The sequence below is a fragment of the Lepidothrix coronata genome, unplaced genomic scaffold (assembly GCF_001604755.1).
Source record: "Lepidothrix coronata isolate B3197 unplaced genomic scaffold, Lepidothrix_coronata-1.0 Scaffold48, whole genome shotgun sequence".
Taxonomy (NCBI): Eukaryota; Metazoa; Chordata; class Aves; order Passeriformes; family Pipridae; genus Lepidothrix; species Lepidothrix coronata.
In genome coordinates, this window is record NW_016690228.1 from 4907207 (window position 1) to 4921145 (window position 13939).

Below are 13939 nucleotides of genomic sequence, written 5' to 3' on the forward strand. Positions count from 1 at the left end.
TTATCAGTCACCTTGGACTACTCAGTTTTATGCTTTTTCCTGCTTTGAAGTTCTCCTGTATCTGTTCCTACCTGCACAGACTGTTAATCCTATTTCCCAGCTTCTTCTTTTAGCACTAAAATTGTAAAACCACTGGAGTTTTGACCTTAGATTATCATAGGTCTTCATGAAGACAAAGAATCTTCTTTGCTAACTTTTAATCATTTTATTTTGGCTCATTGTTTATTAATGAGCCAAAATCTTTAGTGCTTCATGCACCAAAGAAGTTGAGGATTAACTGTTATAATGCTTTCAAATCTAAATGAAAAAGTCTGTATGAGGCTTCTGTTTTCTTCCCCTTGCCCTAGAATTCCCCCTGGACTGGCAGGCAGGCACCTGTGTAGAGCAGTACCCTCCACCGTAGTTTCTTCTTTCTGTCAACCACGTAGCAATAGGCCTTGTGTACTCCATGTCTTTCAGGAGCAATGTTTGAAGCAGTGCATAGGCCGTGGTTTCCACTGAGACAGCATCGTTCCCATTTCCCCAGTAGCGCTGCTGCTTTGCTGCAAGAATAACTCAGTCTTGAATCTCCTTCATAGGGACATTTGCCAAAAATCACTACTGTTCTACACAGTAGGTATTTCGTGTCATAGCACTGAGGGACCACAAGACACAGATGGTGCTGCGAGAGCAACAAATCCATTGAGAAGAAAAGATAATGGAAAAGGAAACCTATAACTTCCAATTTTTCAATTATCACAGTCTAATGAACCCACTGTACAGCGATGTCCATGTGATGGAGTGGTAGCATTGTGTCTGGTGGTTCCTGAGAGATAACAGTATTAATTATGCCCATAAATCCAGCCTTGAATAAGGACAACCATATTCCCTATACTTAAACTATGGCTATTAAACCATAATGTATTGCAAGAAATTTAGCAAATGTATTGGAAGAAATTAATAGGATGGTAGTGCTGCCACGCAGCCAACTAACCCAGCAGTCACCACATCAACACACTGGAGGACTAAGAGGTGACATCCGTGTGGATCTGCAACAAAGCACTCCAAACTGGTGGGGGGCTTTGAAAGCAGGTGGTCTGGAAGAGACACCTTGCCTCTTGATCAGAAATCCAGTCTGGGCTACTGTTATATGTAGCTATTTTCTCATTCAAATTTTCTTCTTCCTCATTTGGCTTGGACTTTTTTTTTCTTTTCCCCAAGGGGAGCAGAAAATGTAAATGAATATTTACCATGGTATTGTCCAAGTTCCAGTGTCAGAGAAGATCATGATCCAAACTTCATTATGGTGTCACATTGTAGTGATATTAATTATGCATATTACATATTAAAACATCAACATTGGCATATTTAATTATGTAATTTAAATAATTAAATATATTATACATATACATACATGTTTCTATAAAATGAAATGTTTCTCATTTACTTGAATATGTTTTGATCATGTAGGTGTTCTCAGTGTTTCAATTAGGAAAAGTGCTTTCTAAAGGAATTTTTAAGGATGGTTACCTGCATCAAAAACAGAACAGTCCCTTAATTTTTCTTTCACAAACTGGGCTTCTTCACTATCAGACTGCACAAGTGTCAGAGCATAAGCCGTGATGACTGTAGAATAACAGTCAGTATTTCCCGAAAGTTGATTTTTCATGTAATCCACTGCTCCTCTAATCCCTTTTACCTGTGAAAACAGAATGGATCCATTTGAAAAGATCACTGAGATCTACTAAGTCTTACTGCTGGCAAGAATACTAGGAAATTAGAATACTTCACTGTAGTAATTTTTGGGACAATTGTAATCACTTTTGATTAGTGATTAAAGCCATTGATGATGGACTGTGTAGGTCGAAGCGCCTTGTACACTAGGCCATGGAATCTTTTCCTATACACCACAGATGTAAACAGATTTTATACTCCTGATTTGCAGTACTGTAAGAGATAGAAGAGTGGATATGCCATTGTGCAATAGCCTTCAGACTTAAAGAGTCACGCTTCCTACCACATCAGGTAACTTGTAGACCTGGAGCGTCTGTTGCAATGCTATGGTTACAAAGGCTGTCATAGCCAAATCCTCTTCTGCTAACTTAATGCCACCCTGAAAGACAAAACATTAAAAGGAAAAGTTAAATGTACATGCTTATGATTAAATTTAGAAAATCACTTTTCATGAAGTAAAGGATCTTCTTGGCAAACCATCTGGCCACACACCATGTAGCTTTACCTTTAATTTTTCTCATTGTGTCCATCTAAAGTATATCTTCTATAGTGGCAGCTAGTTTTCATTAAACAGTGTCAGAAATTAGGAACCCACCATGTCCTTCAGTTCATAATCAAATATTTAATTATTTAACTTATAGTTTAAAATCTATAATTTGTCATTGAAATATTCATAGCTTCAATTTTCAAGCATTAATTGGGTGGGGTTTTTTCTTTTCATTTCTCTGGTACTTTTTATGCACTTACTTGCACACAGAACTTTTTTCCTGTAAAGGTATTTATGCAACAATACTAGATCATTTCTTATCCCTCTTCTTGATAAAGTAAACATAGTCCTTTCATTAGCTTTTTTCCCCCCTGAAAGCTCTTGAAGTATATGTAAAATAGAAGATAACTATCTCAGCATGAACATAGGTCAGAAAAAAATCAAAACCCTTTGGCCAGTTCTTGGGCTGTTTGTTTTTTCCCCCCCAACAGCATTAAATCAACTGTAAAACTGGACTTGAGGGAGAAAACCTCACTACTTTTTTGACACAGATAATTAATAATATTAATACATGTTTTTTTCATATATGGTCACTACAAAGGTAACTGCATTTTCAATGAGTTTTGGAAGACGCACATTATTTCCATCGTCTAGATTCATGGACTGTATAAGAATGTTGTGTTTCTGGACAGTTATAGGGGATGTGTAGACTAAGATATGCAAGTGGAAATTCTGCTTAAGTATTAATATTTTCTTTTTTCACCATGAGAGTGGTGAAATACTGAAACAGATTACCCAGAGAGACCAGGAGGTACTCAAGGCTCAACTAGACATGGCCCTGTACAATCTGATCTAACTAGATCTGTTTTCAGCAGGGTTTGGACTAAACGACCTCTGGATGTCCCTTCAAAATTAAATTATGATTCTATGGCTCTGTTGCCTTTGGCAATAAAAGGCTTACATTTTTACCAAACATATGGACCTCACAATTAATTTTCTAAGTGCTTTACAGGCATAGCTGCAAAAATTATCTAAGATTGGATGAAAAGATAAGGGTGGTGAAGTGCTAACTGTGCATCTGACATAGAAGACCTTTTAACAAGTTAATTTTACATTACAGATTTATTTTCTTTAGATATATTTCTTGTTACTCAACAACTCACAATATTCCTTTGAATCCCTAATAGCCCTAAATGAGCAACAGATTCTTCTAAATATGGATTACCTACCTGCATTGACCTGTCCAATACGGGGTGATGGTCGTGGAATGAACCATCTGCCTGCTGTTGATTAATCAAGTAGGAAATGGAGTTGAGTATGTGATTGTCTTGGACACCAATGTATTCTCTGCACCTTGTGAGTACTTTAACAACGAATGCAGTTAACCTGCACAAAAGAAAATTTTCCAGACTTGTGCTGACATTTATTTATAGAAAACTATATCGACAGGAAAATAAACATACTGATTTTGTATACAGACTCATATTCAATACAGTCCACTCACTGGAACCTAGTGTGTTATTATTCAACATCAGCATGACCATTTCTACCCTGTGGCAGATGCAAAATAGTCAGTGGCTCAGTATAAATCTCCTTCATCAAGGACTGAACATGCTCAGAGATTTTGTGGCTGACTATTCATGACAAAGGTATATAGGCAACACCATGTCCACCAGATCTTGAAAATCCATCCCCCTAGAAAAACTCCTGATGCATCAAAAGGTAATAGAGGTAACTTGGAAAAAAACCAACCAGATAAAGAAACAAAACCAAAAATAAAACCACAGAAAAAAAAATCACTTACCATACACTACTGGGGATTTCTTTAAATGCTCCGTAGGAGCCATCCACCTTCTGAAACTCAAGCAGTCTAGTATAACCTGCATGAACAGGAGAGAACATAACTTTTCAGAGAATACCCATATTTACTGGGCATTTTCCTACATCACTTGCATTAGCATGAATATGTTCTGTATTGACTGGTGGAAGAGTTCATGGAGGTGTTCACTGGTGCATTAAGGAGGAAATGACTGCATCAGCAGACTTTGACACAGAAAAAACACTAGGCTTAGAAGGTCCTCTGTCTTGTTTGGCTTAATTGAGCCATGAGAATAACCTGAAAACTGCAGATACCTATGGTTACAAAGCATTTTCTGTGTAGTGAATCTTGGGAAACTTATTTCCTCTTATTGACAACTTTTCAAGCTGTTGACTTTATAGCACACTGAATCAGAAAGTATACAAAACATCATCTATTTCATCATACACAGCCTCAGAAATCATGGCCTCTGATCTTGACTGCTGCTGTCCTGACAAAGTCTGTATCATAGCCACAACTCATTTTTTACACTAATGAACTTCAATAAGAATCAATAAAAGCATAATATAGGGACTAAATGATGCTGATAATACCAAATACTCATTAGCAGGATCTCATATCACTTTAGGCAGTCTTAGATAAATAGGCAAAGACCTCCATGCAGCAACTGCTAGCATGTTTTTAATCTCTATTTATATACTTATTTTTCACTGTTGAAATGTGTGTCACATGTCTGAATATCACGAAGACAGGCACGTAATATTGCTTTATGCCATAAGCAAACCACTGCAGTAAGAAAGATCAGCTGTACCTGCTGCAACACTGGCAACTCTCAGGCTCTGTGTTAGTGCCTGAGAGTTAGTGAGCTGGAACACTTCCACATACTGTGGTCCTGGCTTTACCATTTAATAGTATCTTTGGATCACATCTTGGAGTAGACTCTTCGAGAAGACTTGCAGGTGTCCTCTCCCTAAGGAAACTCCCTCCCTGGGTTGGGCCAAGGCTGCTGAAGCCATTCTAGCTTATGTGATGATGAGTACGGGAGTGTGGAAGCAAAAGTGTCAGTATCATGATTAGCACTGGGAATTTCCTTTGTGATACTTCTTTCGACAGCCACAGACAGAGATGTCTACATCCCAACTGGGCATCCTAAGCACTGTCTGTGACTCGTGGGGAGAAACAAGTCTTTTTAGGACATGATTCATCTTTATCCATTTTGAACTTGTAGATTAGGAGGAAATGAAGGACTGGCCTTTGCTATCCGTTTACTCTGAGAAGAGCTGACATTGATCAGCTCAGATTTTACTTTCTACTTCTGAATTAGGCAAGAGGGAGGATGGATGGTGAACGTCAGTACCTGTCCACTGCCAGATGCTGGCAAATAGTCTCTTAAGTCCTCCTCACAAGTTCTGTTTGCAGATTGTAAGAGGCATTTCTTTGTGGTTGTGACATTGATCACTCCTTCACCAAGTAAAAACAATCAGCGTGCAGTGCAAAATGATAACAAAAATCCCATCTTTTGGGCTCTGGTTTGGTTTTTTTTGTTTTGTTTTGTTTGTTTGTTATTTTGGGGGTTGTTTGTTTTTTTTCCCCCCTCTTTGTCTGCATACCTTGTTCAATCATACTAATGGCTTCCTGCTTCCGTTCAGGATTAAAGTTCACCCACTGCTCACTGGCATCCAAGTACTCAATAGCATAGACTGCAGGGGCCATTGTGACCATTGTTTGCTCTGCACAGCCTGTGGGCACTTGAATAAGTTTCTCCACTCCAGTAAGACTAAGACAATTTTCAACAGACTTGTCCATAATATTCCCTGTTGTAAAAAACATAAGCCATAATACATACCATATTTAAAATTGGGTGATGTAATACGAAGAAAGGTGATAATAACTATAGGTTGACATTCCAGCATAGCCTGATACTCCTCACCATTAAACACTGGTTTTAGCTACCTAAGACTTTGTAAAGCTGAAGAAGAACAAGGATGAGGTGCCAGGCCCTGGGAAAGCTGGAGAAAGGAGGCTGGCACAATGACGGAGTATGAAAGAGAAAGAGTCCCAAGGCTGCTGGAGGCAGAGAAGCAAGGAAAGGGGGAAAGATTGGTGCATGGGGTCTGGGCTGGACAATTCCTGTCAAACCAGACACGATCCTCCCACAGAGGGGAAGAATGATTGTACATTAATCATGCCAAACCTTTTGTGTATTTTTTTTCTCTCTGCAATTTTATCATTTGATGAATTCACACATCCCTGTACTTTAGCTCAGGGATTTGAAGTGGAAGCCAATACCCTTTGTGTCACAAGTGCATTATTTTCCATTTTCTGGGGAAAAGAGTAATTATCCCTAATAAAATTGCTTGCTAATAGATGTTTTTAAAATACGTATACATGCATATATATATGTATGTATACAGTTATTGGATTAAATGACTGTATGATTATACATATCTTCTCTTCAGAAAAACAGAACTTTCCAGAACTTATACATCAGAATCTGGCATCCTTATTTCTAAAAGCTAAAGCAGATTTCTACAAACCTAAACGCAGTGTAGGTTTATTAGACAAGCTGAATCCCTTCACCTTTGGCCTTCCCATAATTTTAGTCTGAGCACAGTGAGGAGGATGGATCATATAAAGCTATTACATCCATTTCAAGTAAGAAGGAGCAAATTAGAAAGAGGAAAAGATACTGGATCAACCCTGGGGGTGTTCTGTTTTATGACCTGGTCACGTAGCACAGACAATTTGAGTCATGACAGAAAAACTAGGAGGGAACGGATATTTGACATGCAGGAATAAGCAGCACAGAGGGGCCTGTCCCTTGCTACCCGGAGAAGTTGTTGACAAAAAATTACATTTACCTTTCACGCTAACAAACACATGACTATCAGAACCCGGTACCATATCTGGTGGTCTGTTCAGGTCCAGTATATGGGATTTTACTGTAAATAAATAATAAATAGAGATCTACATCCAGACTTTTTAAACATAAACAACATACAGTGTAATTTTAGAACATACTTTTCCTTAAGCATTTCACAGCTGACATCAATTTTGACAGAAATGTTATCTGAAACATTAAATGAAATTTTGTGGAAAGAAGTATTTTTTAAATTCATTTAATTTATTTAATTTCCAATCTTTAACAATATTTTAGGTTTGAAAAAACTCCTACTTTTTAATATGTTTAGGACCCATTAGTAGATGAAATAGAGGCTTATTTAATATTTAAAGAATGCTACTTTGAAACAAAAAAGTAAAATAAATCAATCCTAAAAATTTAGAATTTAATGACTTTTCTTTCCTGAGTCTTTTGCTAGGTACCAGATGAATTTATTTGTGATAAGTTCTGGTTAACAAAAGCAATATCTCTACATTAAGAAGTATTTCACTGTACTCATCATTCACCCCCTCTTTCTACTCCAAACCTCATCTGAATCAAACTCTTTTCTGTAACTTACAGCCACTGTTAATGCAAATGGTTTCCTCTTCTCTCTGTAAAACACCTTCTGCCTGCACAATTGAGGAAAGAAAAAGTCAGAATGTTTGCAAGCACTCACACCTGAAATTAACCTGCACAAAACCCATAAGCTCCATCCTGGCATTAGACCAGCAGGTGGCACAAATAAGTGATTTTGATGTGAGATTTCTCTCCAGGGAAAACTCAAGCTTAAAATCAGAATTACAATCTCTCAGTTGAAATACTAATAAACTATACTGACTTTTTGTGTTACTATTGAAATATTTCCCTGGATGAAATTCCCTTAAATAAAACTAACCTCAAAAAATTAAACTTCAAAGTTTATTCTCAGCTTTGTGAGCCATGCAAGTCAAGTTCAATGAGGGACTCATATTTATAAATCTCTCAAATATGAAATTCATGAAGTTCTGAGTACATCTTGTTGATAAAATCTAAACTTTTTTTCCTTCTGATTTCCACATATCCTTCTTCCTACAATTTCAGTTTTAATAAAGCTATTTTTACAGTTACTTTTAATGTTTTACTGTAGCATTGAACTCTGAGACTCTGTCTATCTCTAAAAAAGTTATGGTCTGTAACAACTGCAGGTTCTCAACATCCTGTGCCTTATCCTTACCTACAATGGTACAAGGATTCATATTTTGCAGGTTTTTTGTGGATTGAAAATAGCCCTCAGTAGGTGACTTGGGTGCTGTAATAAGTCTGTGTTGGCTCTTGAAAAGTCATCTTTTCTAGAAGGCTCCTCCTTTTTATAATTTTGAAAGAGAACTAAGTTATTTAATAATATTTACAGTATTTTTTTTGCCTGTATATTTTACCTGTGCAATCATTAAAACTGAAGATCCATCAACCAGAGGGAATAAAACAAATTTAAATTTATTACTAGCAGAGAGTATTTCCTTCTCAAAATATTGATACATGGACATCTTCAATCTTGGCTTCATAAGGGAAGAAGAATTTTCATATACAATCACAGAATCATAGAATATGCTGAGTTGGAAGGGACCCATAAGGATCATTGAGTCCAGCCCTTAGCTGTGCACAGGACCATCCCCAAGAGTCACACCATGTGCCTGAGATATTGTCCAAATGCTTCTTGAATTTTATCAGGCTTGGTGCTGTGACCACTGCCCTGGGAGGCTGTTCCAGTGCCCAACTACCCTCTGGGTGAAGAACCTTTTTCTAATATCCCACCTAAACCTCCCCTGACACAACTTCAGGCCATTCCCTCGGGTTCTGTCACTGGTCACCACAGAGCAGAAACCAGTGCCTGCCCCTCCTCTTCTTCTCACGAGAAAGTTGTAGACTGCAATGAGGTCTCCCCTCAGTCTCCTCCAGGTTAAACAGATCAAGTGACCTCAGCAGCTCCTCATGCAGCTTCCCCTCAAAGCCCTTCCCCATCTTCATTGCCCTCCTTTGGATGCTCTCTAATAGCTTAATATCTTTGTTATATTGTGGTGCCCAAACCTTCATGCAATATTCAAGGTGAGGCCACACCAGTGCAGAGCAGAGCGGGACAATCCCCTCCCTCAACTGGCTGGCAATACTTTGCCTGATGCCCCCCAGGACACGGTTGGCCCTCCTGACTGCCAGGGCACTGCTGACTCAGATTCAACTTGACACTGATCAGGACCCCCAGATCCCTTTCCATGGCACTGCTTTCCACCATCTCATTCCCCAATCTGTACGTACATCCAGGGTTGCCTTCATACATGTTGATAAAGCAGGTGGAAGTCAAAGATTACGAGATGAGCACTGGCTGCATGAAGAAGTTTTTGCTATGTCATGGGTAGAGGGATGCCTTTTTGCCATAGAGAACAAACATTTCCATATACATTATACATATAGGGTTAAATTTCTTCCACATGCTATACCTCACTCCTTACTGAAAAACAGGCTTCTTGAGATTGCTTCCAGTCTTATCTTTGTACCATTTCACTCCCTTCATGAAAGCTCACACACAGTGAGTGTTACATTTGGGGAGAAGCACATATTTGTGAAGTGCTTGTCCTCAACAAGTTATACCTACCACAACATTGAGGTTCTTCCTAATGCTGTCACTATGCCCAGAAACCTTGTCAAAAGCAGTAATAGTAATTGGAATTTCTCCCACAGCCAAAGGGACAACTGAGAAGTAGGCTGGTGTTGCAGAATTCCCCTTAGCCACCAGTGGCAGCTGCACAGCCTTCTCTGTTGTCTCTGCGGTGCACAGCTCCTTCACTGCATCCATCTTCACTGTTACCTGTGGGGACAAGGCAATGTCTGAGATCAGTCTTAGAGCATCACTGCACAGGAAAAATACTCCAGCTCCACTATGCCTAGATAAGAACGGGTAATTAGAAACAGGTAAAACAGGAGACTAGCTTTTGCTTAAAAAGGAAAGAGCAATGAAGACATTTTGCAAGATATTATTTTTCACTTTGCTCTCCTGAATTTACTGTTTTCCATTTATAAAATGGGAAAACCTTTTCATCAAGAAGTGATTGATTGCTGGCACAGTTTGTCCAAAGGGTTTGTGGAGTTGCCTCCTTGGAGATATTCAACATCTGACTGGACAAGACCATGAACAACCTGCTTTAACTGGACCTGCTCTGAGCAGCAGGTTGGACTAGAGACTTCCAGAGGTCCCTTACAACCTAAATTGTTTTATAACCCTTTAGTGTGTTAACATTCATCTACATTGACTAGGGCTGTGAATATAAATTGGCTAGTATTTCTTCATTATGCTGAATTCGCAGTATAGTTTTGGCCTATCCCCAAACCACAGGGAAGTAAGAAAGATAATACATTTTTAATATGTCCCTCTATACCATCCAACATAGTTCAGAAAATGCTGGTCAAACAGCTGACTGAGAGATGGGAAGATACAGAAAAAAGAGCATCAGCCTTAGGATGACAGAGGTCCTAAGCCCAGTGACAACTGTGGCTGTATGGAGAGCTGCATAGTGGCTTTGCATTTTTTGCACAGTTTTGTGGCTAGCATATCAGACTGTGTGCTCAATTTACCTCTGTACCTTGAGCGCCTTGTGAAATAGCAGCAGCTGGGTATTGCCCAGATTACCAGTCAGCTAAAAGGTAACTGATTGCTTCAATGAAGGGGAAGAAGTCATACCCAAAGGCAAGGAATACAGCTGTGTAACATGGTAAATAAAATCTGTTTTATACAGTAAGTTTGATTACCAAGTAGAACTGGATCCTGTCCTTGGGAAAGCTTTCAAGATGGGAGCGTTATATCTGGGCTGTAGGAGGGCACTGAAAGGTGGCCAGGTCATTTACATTAAATTACTACATAACTACAGATTTAGCTAGCTAGGAATGTATGGTACAGCAGTTATTGGTAACACTACCTGGAGATCATTGGGCAGATAGTTGTAAACCACTGCTTTTATTTCTAGTTGCTCATGTCGTCTGACTGAGTACGGTAATCTCAGGGACACAAAAAAGTCTTTGAAAACCGCAAAGGTGTGGGGGTCAGCTACACAAAACCCTGGGATGAGAAAAAAAACAAAACACAAAACACAAAGAATTAGTTGAGAATTACACCCTTAACAGCAGCTGATAAGAAGTTAAACGTCTAATCGAAACTAATTGCTTGAGCTCTCCTGAAGTCAAGAGCAGGAGAGAAAAACAGACATATCCAGAAAGCATTTCAATTCATCTGCACTAGAGACCCATCTCAGATGGTTTGCCCTCTGGGGTCACTGCCATGATTTTTGATAGGTAAAACTTGGCAGGAGTGTTTGTAACTTTTGTGAGTGAAACACAGTCCAGTTTTCCTGCAAAGGCCATGTTTAAAACACAATGACCTTTCCTTGTTTTCAGAAAATAAACTCCATATCCATCACTGTAACCCTGGATGAGACTCCCTTTCCATAGAGGAGTGGTCAGTACCAGAAGGACCCCTTGTCCCTCCTGCATGGTCCTGGTCTACTTCCAGGAGCTCCCAGAGTAGCACCAGGTACCTGGGCTCTCTGGTGTCTAGCCCTTGTTGGTTCTCTGCTTGTTTCCTGGTGCTCTTCTCTTATTTGTCTTCCTAGAGATCACAGACTTTCATGCTTTGATATGGCCAGAACTTGGTTCCAGAATTATTCAAAGAAAAGCGGTGTTTACTACCACTATCTTTCTTGTGGCTTCCTGGCTATGTGGAAGCTAAACGAAGGTGTTTTAAAGAGACAGTTTTGATTGTGTTATCCATCCTCCCTCAGATCCCACTTCATGTTGCTTTTATAACTATAAATCTAGCTCATAACTTCTAGCTGGGCTTTAATATGGCATAAAAGAGTGAAGGAAATGTCATGATCAGAACATTTTGCATTTGTTCAGTACAGACTGTTTTACTCTGTCAACATAACATTGTGTTTCTCTTTTAAAAACTACACATTGTCTATTCGTTCATACAAAGAAACCAAAAAAATGCCCAATACTTATACCTTTTTCGGGAGATATGCTTATTGCCTGAACTTCCCAGGTAGTTATTGAATCAGGAGCAAAGTTTTCTACACTAAGAAACAAAAGATAAAATATATTAGGAAGAATGTATAAAATGTAAACATTGTTATTTGCTGAAGTTTGAGTATTGTAAGGAAAAAAATCCATATTCCATTGGTTGTAGAGACAAAGTACTTGCAAGTATTCTGAAGTCCTCTGCATCAGAAAACATGTAAAGCTGATATTTATATATATTTTACTGTACAAATTTAGACATATTCACCTAGTCAGGAAGTACAGTACCTATGGTTTCCAGGGTTTTCCACTTCTTCAAAATGCCACCACCAGCTCTCGGGAAAATAACTGCGCAAGCTGACAGAGGTTTCATCAAAGAATTCTTCATGGTCGCTGTATTCTGTAAAACAGGAGTACGGTTTCTGTCTGGAAGCCTTTGGCTGCTGACCTTACACTGTCTTGCAGGGAGTCAGCACGTCAGAGCATGAAAAATACTCTGAATAAAAATATTTCATCTGTGTTTCATCTTCTACATTACAAAAATATATTGAAAAAGGAGAAGCACTGACCAAATCTTGTCAATGAACAAAAGATAATTCCTCTTTCCACGTTCAATAACTATATGCTACCAAATGAGAAATCAGTTCCCTTTAGTAATATATAGCAAAGATGTTCCTGCTGTCCCATATTTGTGAAAGACAGAGAATGAAAGGGTTAATCTATGAGACATTGTAGCAGAAATTGCACTTAGAAAGGGGTAATTTTCTACGCCAGGTAATTTTTTTTTTTTAACATGAGATAAGATGTAACATGTGGTCAGAGATAGACTCTGGCGAGTAGAAAGGAAGAGACAAAATTATTCCTGGTTAAAGTGGCCCCTTCTCATGACGAGGTGTCTGTGGGGTACTCAGGTGTTACAACAGTATTACCACTAATAAAATAGTCATGAATCTAAGACCACCTAGAACCCTGAATGCAGAGAGCCACTCACTGCTCTGCTGTCTGTAGCCTCCCTGGGATTTGAGCAGGGGACAACAGCTCCTCCACAAGGCTGTTCTGGGCTAAAGTGATTCCTGCCTTTTCTCACCCCAAGAAGTTATCCTGTCCCACTCCCACCTTCCCGGTGTACAGGTGCGAAGATGCAATGCTATGTGGGTGCTGCACTATACTGGGGCCCCCTGCAATGCTGATGTGAAAACTTCCTCCCCAGCCCCACGGCACTAAATGCTCTTTAATCCTCCCTTGCCACCATATGAAGTGTGAAAGAAGTGGCACTTGTATGCCATTGTTCTTTACGTCGTCGTGCCAAGCCCACTCTGTTCCTCCGCTTCGCCTCCTTCCTGAGGGCTGTGGCTTTCTCACAGCAGTCCTGGAATGCGCTCCTGCATTCGCGAGAGCCAGACACCCTTGTTAGTCTTTTTGCACAAGGAAACCTCATGGGATTTATTTTCATTCCATCTTGACAGCATTTTTGCAGATCAGTGTTTTGGTATTTGCTGGCTGCAATACAATTAAACCCCAGAATTATTGCTGTGTAAGTAGCAATAAGTGTAAAAGTGTTCATAATGCTCACTTCTGTCATTCTTTGCCATTAACATTAGTTTTTATTGCAACAGTCAAGCCTTCAGCCAGGGACCTGTTCTCCATCCTAAAAACAGTTCACAAACACAGAAGGAAAATACAGGCCCTATTGCATCCTAATTATTCTGTTCTAAGATTTCACTTCACAGTCAGACTGTGAATTAAAAACACCTCCTTGGCAGGCTGAAATTAGATATCTTAATAGAAATAGCCATGGTAGTGTTTTCCTTCTCAAATAAAGAGCCTGATTTCAAAAGTAAGGAAGATGCCAGTTTCAAGCTGTCATGTCTTCCAGCAAGAAGATGTCAATTTGTGTAAAATTATTTTTTTTTTCCAATTTAGACCAAATATTATACTAACTCATCTCTTAATTGAAGCACAAAGTATCAAAATTTTAAAGCAGAATATAAAGGAA

At 39.1% G+C, this 13939-nt stretch overlaps 1 protein-coding gene across 1 annotated transcript in view; it reads right to left on the minus strand.

Moving 5' to 3' along the window:
• The window catches only part of LOC108497462 (complement C4-like), a 47844-nt gene that overhangs the window by 12530 nt on the left and 21375 nt on the right, over window positions 1-13939 (minus strand). Inside the window, exons 17-29 of the mRNA XM_017815090.1 lie at window positions 13240-13443; window positions 12232-12343; window positions 11931-12001; window positions 10848-10987; window positions 9530-9742; window positions 7481-7532; window positions 6881-6961; window positions 5630-5833; window positions 4005-4080; window positions 3430-3586; window positions 1997-2092; window positions 1510-1678; window positions 376-542 (exon numbers count right to left, since the gene is read on the minus strand). Of these exons, the coding sequence (XP_017670579.1) occupies window positions 376-542; window positions 1510-1678; window positions 1997-2092; window positions 3430-3586; window positions 4005-4080; window positions 5630-5833; window positions 6881-6961; window positions 7481-7532; window positions 9530-9742; window positions 10848-10987; window positions 11931-12001; window positions 12232-12343; window positions 13240-13443 (1742 nt within the window). The remainder of the gene's footprint in view (window positions 1-375; window positions 543-1509; window positions 1679-1996; window positions 2093-3429; window positions 3587-4004; window positions 4081-5629; window positions 5834-6880; window positions 6962-7480; window positions 7533-9529; window positions 9743-10847; window positions 10988-11930; window positions 12002-12231; window positions 12344-13239; window positions 13444-13939) is intronic.